The sequence below is a fragment of the Phasianus colchicus genome, chromosome 3 (assembly GCF_987193195.1).
Source record: "Phasianus colchicus chromosome 3, bPhaCol1.hap1.1, whole genome shotgun sequence".
In the NCBI taxonomy this organism is placed as follows: domain Eukaryota; kingdom Metazoa; phylum Chordata; class Aves; order Galliformes; family Phasianidae; genus Phasianus; species Phasianus colchicus.
The window spans coordinates 8670763-8687558 of NC_143438.1; the positions used below are offsets into that span (position 1 = coordinate 8670763).

Consider the following 16796-nt stretch of genomic DNA (forward strand, 5'->3'; position numbering starts at 1 on the left):
ACAAACAGGTACAATCTAGGATGTCCAGGCAACAGGGAAACTGGCTTTGTAACATGGTATATACACTGAGGAGCACCAGGAGACTCCTCGGAAATTTAAATGTCTTTCTCTAATTCTTGAGCTTATTTAGGCTCTTACATCCAGGTCTTCACAGAACTGATAACTCTATTGAGGTTTTCAAAGCCACTCTTAATCAGCCACATAAAGTAAGGACTGGTTTTATAATTACAAAGCAGGGATTTGGGGCTACAGTGGGAAAGGAAAAATCTCTCCTTCAGTACTGGATATTTCTTCCCCAAATGAAATTTCTGCACTTCTGAAGGATACTCAGTGTATGCCTGGTGGATGTTACATAATTTTTTTGAGAGCTGTGAGTAGGGAAAAAGAGAGAGCCTGCACGTCAGATGCCATCTGTTAAACCTATTTAACTGTTAGCTGCTCTTTGCTCAAAACCAACTTCTTAAGATTCCTGCCAGGAGGGGATTGTCCCCCCTGCCCCAGACTTTACTGAACCACTGACTGCAGTGAGAGCAGGAGCAGTGATGCAGCACTGGCACTGTGCTGTTCAGGGACTCCTGTCTCACTGAATGCAGTGCCACAGACCTGTAGCCCTTTGTCCTGTGTGCCAGCACTGCCTTGGAGCACTTGGGGAATGCAGAGATTCTAAAAAGCAGTAAAGGAAAATAGCATCCTGTAACAAATGACAACAATCTCGATATGGAAAAGCAGGACTTTCTCCTGAAGTTTTAAATAGAAGTCAGTAAGAGCAGATATCAAGCATTGTCACCTGAAGATTTAAGTTCATGGCATTTATTACTTTGTTCAGCAGTGGTTTTAAATTGCATCTGCAGCAAAGTTTTGGCTCTGCTGAGCTGGATCTGCGCAGCCCAGAGCTCAGCCCGGTGCAGTCCTGTCACCCATCACTGATTTTATATTCAGAGCCAGGAAACTACAGCAGGGGCACTCTAGGTACTATGCAGTGCTTCTTAGCCAAAGCCCACCTGTGAAATAGTAACATGTGGTTGTATGGACTGCTGTGCAGTTAGTTAGCAAAGCAGCAGCTATTTTCCCCTGCTTTGTTGCTGTCAGCCAAAGGATGGTGCTACACTGCTCTAACAAACAGAAGCACTCAGAAAAAGGAAGGATGCTCACTTGTGTCTTGTTTTCCCACTTCCTGAACAGGAACAAATAATCAGTCTGGTCAATCAAATCTGTGGAAAAGTATCTGGTAAAAATGGCAGCATTGAGAACTGTATCAGCAAGCCCACACCAAAAAGAGGACCTCGGAAGAGAGCGACAGTCGACGTGCCATCATCCAGGCTTTCATCCTCCAGTTCATCCAAAAGTGCTTCAAGTTAATCCTGAAGATGCCAACACTCTCATTTTGTCAATTTATATATATTTTTTGTAATTATTATACCATAGTTTGGAGTACTTGCTGTAGAATACAAGCTGTCTTTGCACTAGCTCTAAAGAAGATTTTCTTCTGGTTTTAGAGAACTAATTTTGTTTTAGCATTAAACTGTTGAATTTTTTTTTTTTTTTTTTTTGTACTTAGGATAGATAGATACAGCAGTCTGATTTTTTTAAACTGCCGTACGTTCACTGTTTTAAAAGCGGCGAGAGGGGCTGATAAATATTAATTTGTATTGTCCCCATGGCTGAGAAAATAAAGAGCCTTTTTGGTAACTGTGAAAAAAGGCTTTTAACCCATTTTTTGACTAGGTTAAAGTTGGATGTGTTTTCTAATTTGTTCTCCAGTCATGTGAGCAGATTTTTCTAGAGCGAAAAGGGATGGGAGACAAAAAAAAAAAAAAAAACTTGAAAGAAATTGCTTTACTTTGGCTGTCTTTTATTCTGTCACAGCAAGCGGAGTTTTGTAATTTTTTAAATTGGAGAATACACACTTTCTTTGGGAGGTTATGGCAGCTGAAGATGGACTTCGTTTCCTAACTGTAGGCAAAAGGGGGAGAGTTGGAGTATGTTCTCTTTTACCAGCACATCACTATGCATCTGTTTTGAGGGGGAAAATAAATAATAAAAAAAATAAAAAATAAAAAAATAAAAAAAAAAAAATAAGGAGGAAAAAAGACTGCCTGCCTTGAGGAGTCACGTGAGGGAAAACTGTGCCTGATTTCATTAGGAAATCCATTCTGTTATTTTTTGGTGCTGTTGGCTACTTTATCAAAAACCCTTCAATAGCATCCTTTAAAAAAAAAAAAAAGAAAAGAAAAAGAAAAAAAAAAAAAGTGATTGAAGCCATAAGTGCTTCTTTTGTCATAGACGTGCAATCTTTTTAACATTCCATTTCCATTCCACTGCTGTGTTTCACACCTTTACACCGTCGAGCATTAATTTTTGTTTCGGATTCGTTTCATGATGCGATCACGTTTAGAGCCACTAGCAGGTCTGCGTATTTCTTTTGAATGTGAAAATACATTTGCTTTCATCTTGTCTCTTTTTTCTCTTCATGTTGTAACAAAAAATCACACCTTTTGTACATATGCCTGTAAATTTTTTTAAATACTTGAGCCTTTTCTTGGGGTGGGGGGAGGGGCGGCGAGGAGACGAGATGAAGAAAAGCCTTACGTTTCACTTTCTTCATCGGTTGGATTGGATGCTTACAGGGTTTTTCTTGTAACATTTATAAGTGCTGCTTACATCACTGAACAACAACAAAAAATAATAATGGAGTAGCTGTTGCCCTTTTCTGGTTGTGTGTACAGTATGTGTGGAATAAAAAAGGGAAAATGTTTTCACAAACTGTTTTGTTTCGTAATTGAATTCAACGATACCGTAGCTACCCATATTGCACTGAGCTTGCCAGTGGTGACTGTCAGGAAAGTCCTATACTACGATTTGTTGGTTGTTGTTGCAGAAGACTGAACTGTTTTGGAATATTTAACAATAACATAAACAGAGTCAAGTGTTTTCAAATGTGGTTGTCTGGTTTTTATGGCCTTGCTGTGTACTTTTTCCCTCTTGACAGTAAACTTCTGACTATGGCTTACAGTTTGACATTTAATTTATTAGCGCTGCTCTGCTCTCTTTCCTTGTAAGGAAAGACTTCATGTTGTTTATTGCCAGTTTTTTGTTTACTTTCCAGGTTTGTACTACGAGGTTTAATAAAAAAACAAAACTTTTTTGGACATTTTGTCTGTCTTCTGGAAAGTGAGTGAGTAAAGCGAGCTCTTCCAAGAAAGATTTCTTTTGACAGCGGCCTCATTGAATGCTAAGGAGGGATTGTATCTGCTGGTAGGTAGCGAGCTCCTAGCCAACATGTCCTGCAGCAGAGAAACAGCAAACCCTGAAGGAAAGCAGCTGCCTCCCAGTGGCTCTCTCTCATCTCTCATCTCCCTCAGTGCCCACCACTAACTGCCGGGGTCGGTCTTGGGAAGATCTGAAGCACAGCTCCTCCTTTTACTTACGCCGCTTCTGATTACATCCCTTCCCTCAGCACGTGAAGAGCAGGAGCCAGGAAGCTTCTCAAAGGAGAGCAGATCCCTGCAAACAGAGCGCGAGACTTGACAAGAAACAGGAGTTAGGTCCAGACCACAAGTGCAGAGAAAATGACTGCAAAAAAAAAACACGAGGGGATTAAGATGACGACCATACATCTTGTAAAACGTATGCACTTCATTTATAATAATTTATTCGGCTTTATTTCCCTTAAATTGCTGGCTTGCCTCAGTGCAGTCACACAGATGTTACCATGGAAAAGTAAATTCCACTGGTGCTCAGGATAAATAACCAGTTTTTCTGATTGCTGCATTAGTCTCCTCTGTTCGCTGTCATGGAGAAAGTACTTTGGGTAATCAAGTGAAAGACATGGTTGGGATAGAAATACTTTATTTTATGTCGAAAGAGGAGTAAGCTTACACAATGCTACGGTATCTGCTCCACGAGGAGTGTAACACTTCCATACGCACCTCTCCTCCTTTGAATTTCTCTTTTTTTCCTTAACACCTATGATAACTAAGTCGGTCCTGAATAAGAAGTGTGAGATAGTAAACGCTGCTGCATCAGTAGACAAAAGCGGTAGGCAGACAGTAGGTAGCAAAGAGTAGAAAATAGCTTTTCATTTTGGTTTGGATCTTAAATCTTCAGTTGCAGCAGCTGAAAACATGCAAGGAACAATTTGGGGTCAGTATTATACATCAAATGGAAAGATTCCCAATCAGCTGTTTAAAGGTTAGCGGTCGTCGTAACTTTTATCTTTCCCCTTTACTTCTTTTATACATAGTATATACAAAAGTTTCACTGCTCCCCTGAGCCCCAAGACTACTGTTAAAGTGTGTGTGCTTTAGGCATATTTTTATTGTTAAAAACCAACCTCCACCTGACTGGCAATTCTGTAAAAAGGCTGCACGTAGTACTAGTAAAAAGGTCTGGCTGTTCGGATTGGTTAGTGAATTGTGACACAGGCAAGCTCCTCATTCATTTGTTCATTCATTCAGAAGTCATTCTTAAAGGATATGGTTTTAAGATTCAAATAGTTTGAGAGTCACTTTCATCACTAACATCTGAAGCACCCTTTCTTTCAGTGACAGCAGCAAGAGCAGTGTCCACTTGAACCTCCTCTTCATCAGACTGAACGACCGGAGATTCTCCTTCGCTCGCCTCTTGGCTGGCAGAATCAGTGCAGGTGGATGACAGCGAAGACAGTTTGTGGCGTAATTCGGACTGGCTCGGAACCTGAAGACTGATCTCATTCACATAGGTGCTGGAGTCAGGCCCTTACAGGTGGAAAAACAACAAGAAGAAATAAGCTATGGTTCAGCAATGCAATGAGAAGTCACTGTGTTAGCAGAGCTCAGAGTTGGTTTATGAGTTGCACTCAAGCTCCTCTGCTCCTTTTGATGCTAAAAAACCTCCCAAGACACAAAGCTGCCTCTTGGCTTTTCTGATGCTGCTCTCAAGGATAAGCTGCAGGCTGATTTTTGAAATGTTTCTGATGGTGCACGTCTCTCGCTTGTTGTATTTTAATACTCAAGTTCGAGTTACAGAAGAGGGAAGGAGCGTTGTCAGTTTGCCTGTTAGCCAGGACCATTAACCTCCCTCACTCAGGCTATAGCACGTGCTAAGGATCATCACCAACAGGAAAAGCCCCCAAAAATAACTGTCCAACAGAATGACATGCAAAAAATAAGTGGAAAACAAAACAACAGAAAACCCACAACCAAAACCACAAAAACCTGGAAGGCAGACAATAAAAACAATCTCCAGTTTTGACTAAAAACAAAGATACAGAAGCACCTCAGGTACTGTGTTTGGCTCTGGGCCCCTCACTACAAGAAAGACATTGAGGCCCTGGAGCATGTCCAGAAAAGGGCAACGAAGCTGTGAGGGGTCTGGAGCACAGGTCTTTTATGGGGAGCAGCTGAGGGAGCTGGGATTGTTCAGTCTAGAGAAGAGGAGGCTCAGGAGAGACCTCATCACTTTCTACAACTACCTGAAGGGAGGCTGTGATGAGGTGGGGGGCTGTTGGCATTTTCTTGGTAACAGCGATAGAATGAGAGAGAATGGCCTCAAGTTGCATCACAGAAGGTAGAGATTGGATGTTAGAAAAAATTTCTTCTCCAAAGGAGTGGTGAGGTACTGGAACAGGCTGCCCAGGGAGGTGGTGGAGTTACCATCCCTGGAGGTTTCTAAGAAAAGGGTAGATGTCACACCGAGTGACATGGTCTAGAGAGGTCACAGGCATGAGCTGATGGTTCAAGCAGCTGATCTTAGCAGTCTTTCTAGCCTTCATAATTCTGTGATTCTATAACACTCTGCCTTGCACTACAGCATGACAGAACTCCTTTTGTAAAGCTGCATTATAGCTCAAGGAACCGGGAGTGGGATTTTAAGACTGCGCTCCCTCTATGCTATGCAAAAAGATGTCTAAGCAAATTCACTGCAACAGTGTCTGCTTGCAGTTTGAGAGTTCAGTCTTTAATGCTACCTTACATCCTCCTCTGGACACTTCCTGGAAGTAAGGAAAGAAGGAGAAAAAAAAAAAAAAGAAAAAACAGGGAAAAATCTTAACTCTCTTTTTATATGACCTGCCAAATAAATCTCTTTTTGCTTTCCTGCTATACTTAGAAACTGTTAGGTCACGCAGCTTCAGCACTGAGGAACCACAGTGAGAAAATAATACTCTTAGGTAAGAATTTTTTAAAATAAACATTTCAAGAGGGTGTGGGTAGAAATGAGCTGACCACACCACCTTAGCCCTGCTAAAGGTCAGATGCAGAGCAGCTCATACTACGTTGCCTTACAATGGACATCACAGTCCCACCAAGTAACTGAGCTGAACTGTAACTGGCAAACCACTGTAGAAGCATCCAGAGGCAGTAGAAGCAAACAAATCCCTTCTGATTCAGAGTTAAATGAGTCATCTGGAGCCACAAAAATAGGGTTCACAAGACTATCACGATGAGGAGCAACAGCTGTAGAGGAGCAAGGTCTGCCCATTCTATCTCTGTGTTACAACTGAGTGCTACAGAGCACCACAGCACTAGCACGTTACATTATGGTGTGTATGCACAGGTATACGGCACGGAAATGTGCACTGTACACACCGTAACACTTGTATCACAATACAAAATGATCACAGTTATTTCAAAGGCTGATATGTTTTAAATCAGCTTAGGCAGAATGCAACCACGTGCAGCACTTTCTGCATTTCCTCACTAATGCAGTCATACTGTCTGTTGATGAGACAGGAAGACACAGAGCCCCCTGAGCCAACATCTGCTAAAACCAGCATGGGAACAGCCCTGGCTTCTGGAATTAGCACACACTCAAACAGTGATTAACTCAACCATTGTATGAACTGGATGTCTATCAAAAATCAGCCATATGAATGCAGTTTTTGCAATAGAGTATAAAAACATTCAGTAGTCACATTCATTACAGCATCACCTATCAACTTTTTATCAGTAAAAATGCAGCAGGAAGCTCTATGCAGCACATCCCCTGTCCGTATCTTAAGAGCTACGACATTAAGCTGCAGTAAGCAGGCAATGAGAGCAACAGGCCAGAAACACCACACAGTTCTGCAGCAAGCTCTCCTGTGTTGCAACTCAATACAAACATCCTGAAAAACAGCAGTGAAAAACATTCAATCTATGCAATGTTTTATGAGATAACATCATCCATTACAAATGAGAGCAATTCTTGTGATTAATCTCTTTGGCAGTACTAGGAGCATACCCAGCATGGGAGAAAGCATATTATTGTCCTCGCCTCCTGAGTTTAAAAAGACATCGAGTGCTTCTTGGTCAGACATGTCCATTAGGTCCATCTGTTCCAGCATGTCCACATTCACTTCCATGGAAGACATACTGCCAATTGGTTCTGTAGTAAAAATAGCGCAATGAGCAAACTGACCGTCAGTGACATGATGTTATTACCTATAAGGCTTTAATTGCTGCTATAATTGCACACATCAGTAATAATTAAACCAGATATGGAAGGAGAGCACGCATCAGATAACTGCTGGGCAGCAATCTCAGCCCAAATCCAAAAACTCTGTGCAACCTCTGTTGTGAAACTAAAAATCCATTACAGCTTTTGCAAAACAAAACATTTATAGTAGCAGTGCTTGCAGCAATAGCTTCAGAAATGCTCTCAGGTGAGGCTCAGGGACAAATACTGGAAGTTTCCATTTTGCAGCACTCCTTCCCATTTGCCTCAGCCAAGCCTTTTTAGATTAAAACCCAAGTTTGAGCACACAATCTCTAGGCATCAATGGATGGGGACATGAAAACTAGAAATGAGGATTAATGTTAATGGAGCAGCCATTCTTCCTCATTCTATCAATTCAGTCTAATAAGTGGCAGCAGTATGCACAACATCTGATGCCCAATATCTCCCCAGGCATGGGGATTTCACAGCATTAACACCTCAAGAAAACTACTTCTTACTGTCAGTATAAAACTGACTATTCACAGGGGAATTAAATGCCTGGATGAGCATCTTCTTCCTTGAATAACAGAGCATACAAACACAGAATAAGAGTTTTTAGGGGTACTCAAGATTTAAGTCCTCTGGCTGCATGTGTATTCACAAATATAATTAGCACTTTAAAGGTTTATGTAAGTGGACCAATTACACTATTAAAGCCTTCATACGTGAACTGAAAAAAAATTGTATCATAGTGTTGTTCTTCCATACATACTGTACTTTTGCAGTTCTACATGTACTGCCCAGATCCAATTATTCATAGAAAGTTTCTTTCATACACACAGGTTCTGCATTATACTGAAAATACGAAGTTCAGAAAGGCACATGCCCACCTCTCTTAAACAGAGCAACACAGCTACCACTAGTAGCAGTGACACCATTGACTTTTAGCATAAATAGATTATATATATATATATACACAGATATACGCATATATATATCACACAAAACCTAGGAGGTACAATCTCAATTTTTTCCCAGACAATCTAGAGCATGTTGCAGGTTAGCATTTATAGCACTTGTGTAGAGAAACTGAAATCCTGGACTGTGTTCCCTGCTCCAGCATTACAAATGACAGCAGATTTGCTACTGAAGAATGGACAGAGCTTCCACGTTTTTCCTGCTACATGAATGATGTTATCTCCTGCTTTCTTTCCTGTCCTACAAACATTTTGGCCCAACAGATGGATGCTTCCCACACAGAACTGTCTGTAGTCTACAGCATTCTTGTCCTTTAACTAGTTGGGAGATGCCAGACCTGAGTCATCTACAACAAGGAGAAAGCTTCATCTACATTTCCCATATCCTGATCACATACTCCGGAGATTTCATAGGCAACGTAAGAAGCTGCCATCTGGGAACTGTTTTTGAAAGACAACACTGAGCTTTGCCTGCACCTTTGGAAACGTTCTGAGGCCCTTTCTACCAGGTGATGATGCCAGATTTCAGCATCGTGACACAGGTGCCCACCCCTACTGATACCTTCAGAGATATGGGTGCACTTACGAGCTGTAAGGAAGAGCACCATTCCAGAAGTGCCTCAGCACATTGCATTTTCTCAAATAAGCAGAGGTCTGATTGATTTTATCAAGCATCTAGTTCCTCTGGGACCCAAAGGTTGTTTCAAAAGCTTATCTAAATTTTCAGCTCCCCCGAGGAAGAATTTAGGCATTGCACTGCTTCAGCTGTAAGTGCCCATTGCTGGATGTGACTCTTAATCAACATTCACTAAGTTGTGAGATTGTGGATCACACCTGAAGTATTTCAAAACTTGCCTCGTCTCTCTGCTATCTGCAAGTATCCTGTAGAAAGGTATTGCTCCATGTCCTGCTGGAAGGCTTCTTCAAAGAATTTCTGACGTTCCTTCAGCTTCATCTGCTGGGTGTGCTCCATATCCAGAACCTTCTGTGCATGTTCAGCATCCAGCTCAGCTGAGCATAAAGCAAAGAAAACAAACAAATCAGTCATGTGCATGTCCCCCAGCCTCCTGGGATTTCAAAGCCAAGATTAAGTTCAATAGCGACAGACTGTTACTACAGACTGCTAACAGAGGCTGTCATAAAAGGAGACTTCTGTGCTTTGCAGCTATATTTTGAAACTGACAATAAGAATACTATATCACGCAGCATGATCTTCTTAACATTAAAGTGACATCATAGCTACATTGAGGCAACATGCAGATTTCTTGAACCGTGTGAACCTGAAAGCACCACCTACCAATACTCAGGATTTCAGAACTGGTTAATGCTGATTTTCTGCTATTGTATATACGTTATACACACATAAGAAAAAATACTTTAATTGGGATGTTTCAGCACATCTCTGAACACAGAAATACACATACGCAGGTGTGTGCATATCTGCGTGAGATGTTCTAGTTCTGTCAGCCCCCAGACAGACTGAGAAGAGATGCTGAAATGTATCCTAGGTGCAGTGTAGAGGAGCTGCTTGGGCTAACATGACGTACAGAATTAGTACTGTTTTCAATGCCAGCATCACACAGTCATTAACATCAATACACAGAGTCTTCTCCATATACAGCAGCAATGACGGTGCCAGAGGATGATGACACTGACACCAAAGAAGCAGAGCCAGTTGCCATGAGTTCCTAATACACTAACAGAGAGAAAGGGGCAGCTTGTGTACCGTGTACAGACACAGAGCAACAGCTAGATTTGCTTACACATATCTAATGCTGGCCTCTAGCAGCTCCGTCCTTCTGTGGAGAAACCAATACTAGCCTGAATATCAATGGAAGATCTCCTTCTGTTTTGCCCTACAGGAGTCACTGAAGGGCCAGAGGACATACAAAGAAACAAATTGTTATGTTTGTTGAAGAGTAATATTTTCCAGAATAAGATCTTAGCTACTGAAGTACAAACTCCAGCCTATCAAAACATGCTTTAGCAGATCTGCCTTTGGGGAGAAATACAAAAACTGAAAATGTTCCTCTCAGAACTCTCTCTCTGTGTTTCTAATGTGCTCTCACAAACTCTCTGCTCACAAGAAGGAGCAGAATTCACCTGTGGAGTGGCTGATGGAAAGGGCAGGGGTGGCACAGAGCTGTGCCTGTGCCCACCCCTGCCCACCAGGGAGAACTCCATAAACAGCCAGGTACATCCTGGCTTCCATGCATCCCGCAGATGCAGACAAAATGTGGCATCCATACAGGCAAACTCTGAAAGGGCATAAGCTTGACTAGGGTGAGCACTGCATCAGTCCTCCAAGGAAAATGCTATATAAATGATATTCCAGAACGTGGAATTCATTAGGAGCATTCACCATTACGGAGATTTTACTATCACAATGCGAAAGGTGTTTCACTGCACTGGGCAAAAACATCAGAGCGCAGTAATTCCCTCTGTTGCCGCATCATGGTCACAGTTCATGCACAGAAGCTGCAATAGTTGCCAAAAGGAGTTATAAAACCAGACCGACAAACCAAACAGCCATTAAACCATCGGTAAATAAGCTGAAATCTTTGTGTTAACGGGAATTTTGGTAGTAAAACATCAGTATATTACAAGGAAAACATTGTCCTTTAAGTCAACCCATCTTTATTATCAATTACGCAGTTGCGTACAATGACTACATTCTCTGGAGCGATCTGGGAATACATTCTTCCTCTTCTGTGACCCTGTATGATAAGCAATTATTAATAACCCTGCGGATGATGCAGAAATGTTATTCAATTGTAACAATAAAAGCCAGCGGCTCCCACCGGCAGCAGAAACGTCCTGTCTGTCTCGTAATATAATCTGACAGTTTTGCACACTATATGGGTACATCGGGGTATTTTTAACCCTGGAAGAGAGGCAGTATCCAAGCAACACATGAGAATGGTACAACTTCCCTAGCACCACGCTCTCAGCTTTTCCCTTCTCCCTAAGATGTACTGCGTACACCCACCGTTGTCCTGGCCAAAGCTAAAGGCTAAGGGCTGCCTGCATGCTGACAATGTGATAAATGGTAAGAAGTGCTGCCGCTGGGCTAAGCAAAAGCAAACAGTCACACCTGAACAACAGAAAACATGCGGAGGGGCTTTTGCTAGTGGTAGGTTTTCTGTTTTGTTTTCTTTGCCATGAAGCAATTCAGAATTACGTTTCCCATTATCCAAGAGCAGGGTTCATGTTTTTATAACACACCCAATAGACCCAGCACCAAAAGAGAAGACACAAGCACCATCCATACACACTCATACGCTGTTTGTGGCCAAATGTGAACTCTGACAGACATCGCTGGGGCTTGACACATATAAAATACTATCTATCTCATTTTTTCTTTCTCTGTGCGATTGTACCTTGGAACCAGCAACTGCTCCACCACTGAGCACCAGAGAAGAAAGGCAGACTATAGAGAAAACACCAGCTTGCAGACAGCTGCAGATTGGTGGGACTCATCACTATGACCCACACAGAGGCCAGTCGCAGCTCTGAGCCACTTATGGCTTTTTGTGAGAGCGCAACTATGAGGAAGCAAAATATTTCTTAAGAACTGAAAGCTCGTGGTGTCTGCCCCATCCCCGGGAATAGATCTCAGATCTTTGATGAGATTCGAATAGATTACAATATAACAACTCTAAATGACTTCATAAAATATTTTTATTTACAAATGGACTCTTATTCTGGAGGAAAAAAAAGCCGTATCTTAAGTTGGAGTACTAAGGCCTAAACAGTAGGCCTCAAACCAAAGTTGACCACTAGATGAATCTCACAACACAGCATTATTTATATCATCATTTTCCAATCATTAGTAAAATATGTATCTTGGACAAAGGATGTAGCTTAGACAAAGCATTATGAGAACATATCAACCCTTCTTTGTTTAGAAGCAAGGCCTACTAATACACAAACTTCCTTGGTTCCTCCTTGAGCCCTGGCCAGGCTTGAGATAGAGTCCAAAAAAACAGAACTAAATCAGATGGTTCCACCTAACTGCCACATACACTTGTTTATTCAACAATATAAAAGCTGGACTCTCTTGTAGTGAAGTTGGAGACTTCATCTATGAGTGGACACACTGCATAGGACCTCTCAGTTGCTGGGAAAGGATCTCCAAATCCTCACTGCAACCTGAGCTCCCCAAGGACTGTGGATCTGGATGATGGTAAAGTATTTGGGCAGCTGGTGATGCATCTTTTGCATCACTATAGTAATCACTATCCCCATGTAGTAATGGTTAGGTGCATTGCCTTGCTCTGTTCTATTCTTACTGTATCATTTCATTCATTAGCTCATTGCTCTAAACTTAACTAAAGACAAATGAATGCACTTTTTATCTTGGTATCTGTGACCTTTGTGCTGTCCTTGTCTGCTGGCAAAACATAAGTGCTTGAAGCAGAGCCTAGGAGGTGCAGACTCCAAAGGAACAAATTACAATCGCTTACAACCACATAGCTCAAATGTAAAGGGAACTGTTTTCTGACAGAATTTACATGACTGACTGACTGACCGACCTGTTACAAATTAGAATTCCTGCTGCTGTAGCTAAGGGTTTACCCAACTACCAGCTAAAGACTCTATTTTACTTTAATCTAAGACATTTCCCTGTTACACAAAAAGATATCCTGAATAAGAAAGCAAACTGGAAGAACAACTACAAAAAAGCAGCAATTTAAAAGTTTTTGTAGATTGCCAATATATCCCTTAGACCTCACATGAAAATGAAAGATGTCAAGCTGTCCAAATACGAGGGCTGCTCTGGAGGTAATATCCCCTATGTTATTATGTTGGCCAACATCAGAGGTGGATGTTGGTGGTGTGGCAGTAGGGGTTGAACCTTCCCACCGTAATTCCATTGCAGGCCATTGTTGCCACATGCCAGACAACAGCAGAAGGGCTATCTGAAAAACTGACATGGAAGTCTAACATGGAAGTGTAGATGAAGCAAAGGTGTGTTACTGAATTCCTCCACTAGGAAAACATTGCATCCTTGGACATTCATTGATGCTCGTTGAACATTTTTGGAGATCCAGTAGTGGACGTGAGCACAGTGAAACAGTGAGTGGTGCATTTCAGCAGTGGCAACAGCAACACGAAATACAAGTCACTTTCCAGATAGCTATGCTGTCACATCACAAGATGAAGAGCGTTTTGATAGGCTCATCTGTGTGAATCAGTGGATTATGAGCAGGGAACCATGTAGGGAACTGAATATTGGCTTCAGTGCAATGGAAACAATGGTGGCAAAGTCTGCATGGGGGGTCCCATGAACGCTCACACAGGAACAGAAAGAAAACAGTATGCAAGTTTGTCAGGAGCTACTGAATCAATACAAGGCTGAAAGTAACAGTTTCCTGGATTGTATCATTTCTGATGACTAACTAGAGTCAAAACAGCAGTCCATGGAGTGGCAACCTCAATTTCTTATCAAAGTAAAGGTTCAAGACGCAGTCCTCAGTGAGTGAAATGATGAACAGTCTTTTGGGATAAGAAAGGGGTGATCTGGACAGGCTGGATAGATGGGCTGAAGCCAATGGGATGAGGTTCAACAAGACCAAATGCCGGGTCCTGAACTTTGGCCACAACAACCCCAGGTAAAGCTACAGGCTTGGAGCATAGTGGCTGGAAGACTGTATGGAGGAAATGGACCTGAGGGTATTGACCGATGCTCGGCTGAACATGAGCCAGCAGTGTGCCCAGGTGGCCAAGAAGGCCAATGGCATCCTGGCTTGCATCAGAAATAGTGTTGTCAGCAGGAACAGGGAAGTGATTGTCTCTCCGTACTCAGCTCTGGTGAGGCCGTACCTTGAGTACTGTGTTCAGTTTTGGGCCCCTCACTCCAAGAAAGACATTGAGGCCCTGGAGTGTGTTCAAAGAAGGGCAACAAAGCTGGTGAGGGGTCTGGAGCACAGGCCTTATGAGGAGAGGCTGAAGGAGCTGGGATTGTTCAGTCTGGAGAAGAGGAGGCTCAGGGGAGACCTTATTGCTCTCTACAACTACCTGAAGGGAGGTTGGCCTCTTCTCTCATGTAACTAGTGATAGGACTAGAGGGAATGGCTTCAAGCTGTGCCAGTGGACATTCAGGCTGCACATTAGGAAATACTACTTCTCTGAAAGAGCAGTCAGGCACTGGAATGGGCTGCCCAGGGAGGTGGTGGAGTTACCGACCCTGGAGGTGTTCAAGGAACATTTGGATATTGTGTTAAGGGATATGGTTTAGCGAGAACTATTCGTGATCAGTGGATGGTTGGACTGAGTGATCCCATGGGTCTTTTCCAACTTTGGTGATTCTATGATATTAGATAAGCTAAAGGCTCAAACTGCCAGAGTCCGGCCAGAGAAGACAACCTTTCTCTTGCAACACAATAATACGCAGACCCATCTGAAGACCACGGAGCCTTGGCAAGACTGTCCTACCATACTCACCATATAGTCCAGATTTGGCATCTTCTGTCTTCCATCTGTTCAGGCCAATGAAAGATGGTCTATGTGGGCAACACTTTCCCAGCAACGATGCTGTCATAGCAGCTGTGTAACATTGGGCCACCTCCATTGTTGCAGATTTTTATGAGTGTGGCATGCAAACTCTTGTTCATTGCTGGCTAAAATAGCTAATGGTGTGACCATATTGAAAAGTAAGTATTCTGTAGCTGAGAATTTGTTCCATAAAATGTTACTGTGCTCTTTGTAGAGGTCACAGTTTCCATGGAAATAAACAGGAGGCATTACTTTCAGAGTAACCTACAAAGATGGGTTTGGTGCTTTTACACTGTTACCCAACCAGTTTACTTTTCTTCAATTAAAATATGACTTTATAGTCCCTCTGGGAACTAGAATCAATAAATGCATCTGCCATAAAGAGGGAAAGATAAAGAACAAAATAAAAACTGGAGCTTAGTCTAAGTGCTCTTTTTCCCTCCCTGCAGTTCATGTTTTTTGTAGACTCTCTCAACCATTTCACAAAATGTATGCAAGCATTCTTCCTAGGGATTCTTGCTGTCAGTAACTGCATCAAGGTTTCAAGCAGCTCTTCACTGAACACACCCCAGGTTTTTGATGTTTCTCCAGCACTGGGTGGTGGGTGTATGGTCAGAACTGAACTCGACACCTTATGAGGTGCAGCAGGGCAGAAAAATCCCTTCCCTGATCTCCTGGCAGTGCTCCTGCTTCTACAGTCCAAGATGCTGTGGCCTCTCTTCCTGCCTTATCTGCTGCTGACTGACACCCAGCTTGCTGCCTTCCGTATCCCCCCAGGGCCTTTCTGCAGAGCTGCTCCTCCTGCCCAGGAGCACAGCATTGCACTTGTACCTGCTGAGCCTCTCAGTCCTTCAGTCCTACTATTGCTGTTCTGACTCATCCCCCAGTTTGGTAACTTAAAGCTGTCTCATTATTTGCCCTTTAAGCACAAGAGAAAAACAAGAGAAGATGCTGGAGAGTGCCTCAAAGAACACAGGTTTTCTCAAAAATGTTTGAATTGTTCGTGATGGAATTTAGGAAACATTTTGACAACATGAGGGAGGAAGCTCACCAGATCACTCTTGCTCTGTACTTTGCTAAAAAGTGGTAGGAAAAGTGTTGGCAAAATTTGGAAAATGAGATACAGGCACAAAAATCTTTGATCCATGTAGGAATGAAACTAAAATAAGTGAAAACTACAAGATACAATTCTTTTCAAACTCAGATTCAACAACTTGTTTGCAAAGTAAAGACTTTTTCTTTCAAGAGCATATTCAAATGATTACAAAGCAAAAATTAAGCTCCAGCTCACTTGACAGTGAAGTCAGGTTTTCACTAGAACTCAGTGACATTGCATGTTGCTGCAGTCAGCAAAATTGTAGAAAACCATCTATGCTGGAAAAAATACTCATAGCTGTGGATGAGATTTATTCTCTTGATATGCTGCATTTTCATGAAGAAAGATTTTACTAAAATCAAGATTAATAAAACTAATGTTATCAGTCAATAAAATCAATTGCATTCCTTGAGAATATTTAACTAACTTGTTTTTTTTATGGACTGCATCTGAAAGCAAAACCACTAATTAGTCCAGAAATAATCCAGCCAAGTAGGAAAGCAGAGGATAGGAATTATGTTTTCCAATGAGCAGTTTCAGTAAGTTGACTTACCTTGAAAACTCCTTCTAAACAAACAAATGGCCTACTTGAGAACCTTCAAAAATACAGAATCAGCCTAAATAAATACCAGAACAAACTATTGAAAGCAACTGCTTGCATATGTCAGGATTCCAAGTATTGAAACAGCACCTGGAGGAAAGAGCAGCTTCCGACCAATGTGACAGGAAACTACTTGGGAGCTTTCCACATAACTCCAAACCTTATTTGGTTGTGGGTGATCATTATAATTAAGAGGTCCTAAAAATACACTCTACCTAACAGCACAATC

The 16796-nt window shown here is 42.0% G+C and overlaps 2 protein-coding genes across 4 annotated transcripts in view; one reads left to right on the top strand and one right to left on the bottom strand.

Moving 5' to 3' along the window:
- JARID2 (jumonji and AT-rich interaction domain containing 2) overlaps positions 1–2931 on the top strand; it is a 203407-nt gene extending 200476 nt beyond the window's left edge. Inside the window, exon 18 of the mRNA XM_031589396.2 lies at positions 1183–2931. Coding sequence (XP_031445256.1) covers positions 1183–1359 — 177 coding nt within the window. The 3' untranslated portion in view covers positions 1360–2931. The remainder of the gene's footprint in view (positions 1–1182) is intronic.
- Positions 2932–2990: 59 nt separating this feature from the next.
- Positions 2991–16796, bottom strand: part of DTNBP1 (dystrobrevin binding protein 1) — a 68609-nt gene continuing 54803 nt past the window's right edge. For 2 of the 3 annotated variants that reach the window (XM_031589398.2, XM_090136891.1), the window contains exons 8-10: positions 9228–9383; positions 7201–7344; positions 2991–4736 (exon numbers count right to left, since the gene is read on the bottom strand). In XM_031589398.2, coding sequence (XP_031445258.1) covers positions 4489–4736; positions 7201–7344; positions 9228–9383 — 548 coding nt within the window. In that variant the 3' untranslated portion in view covers positions 2991–4488. The remainder of the gene's footprint in view (positions 4737–7200; positions 7345–9227; positions 9384–16796) is intronic. The other variant, XR_016464945.1, reaches the window with a different exon arrangement.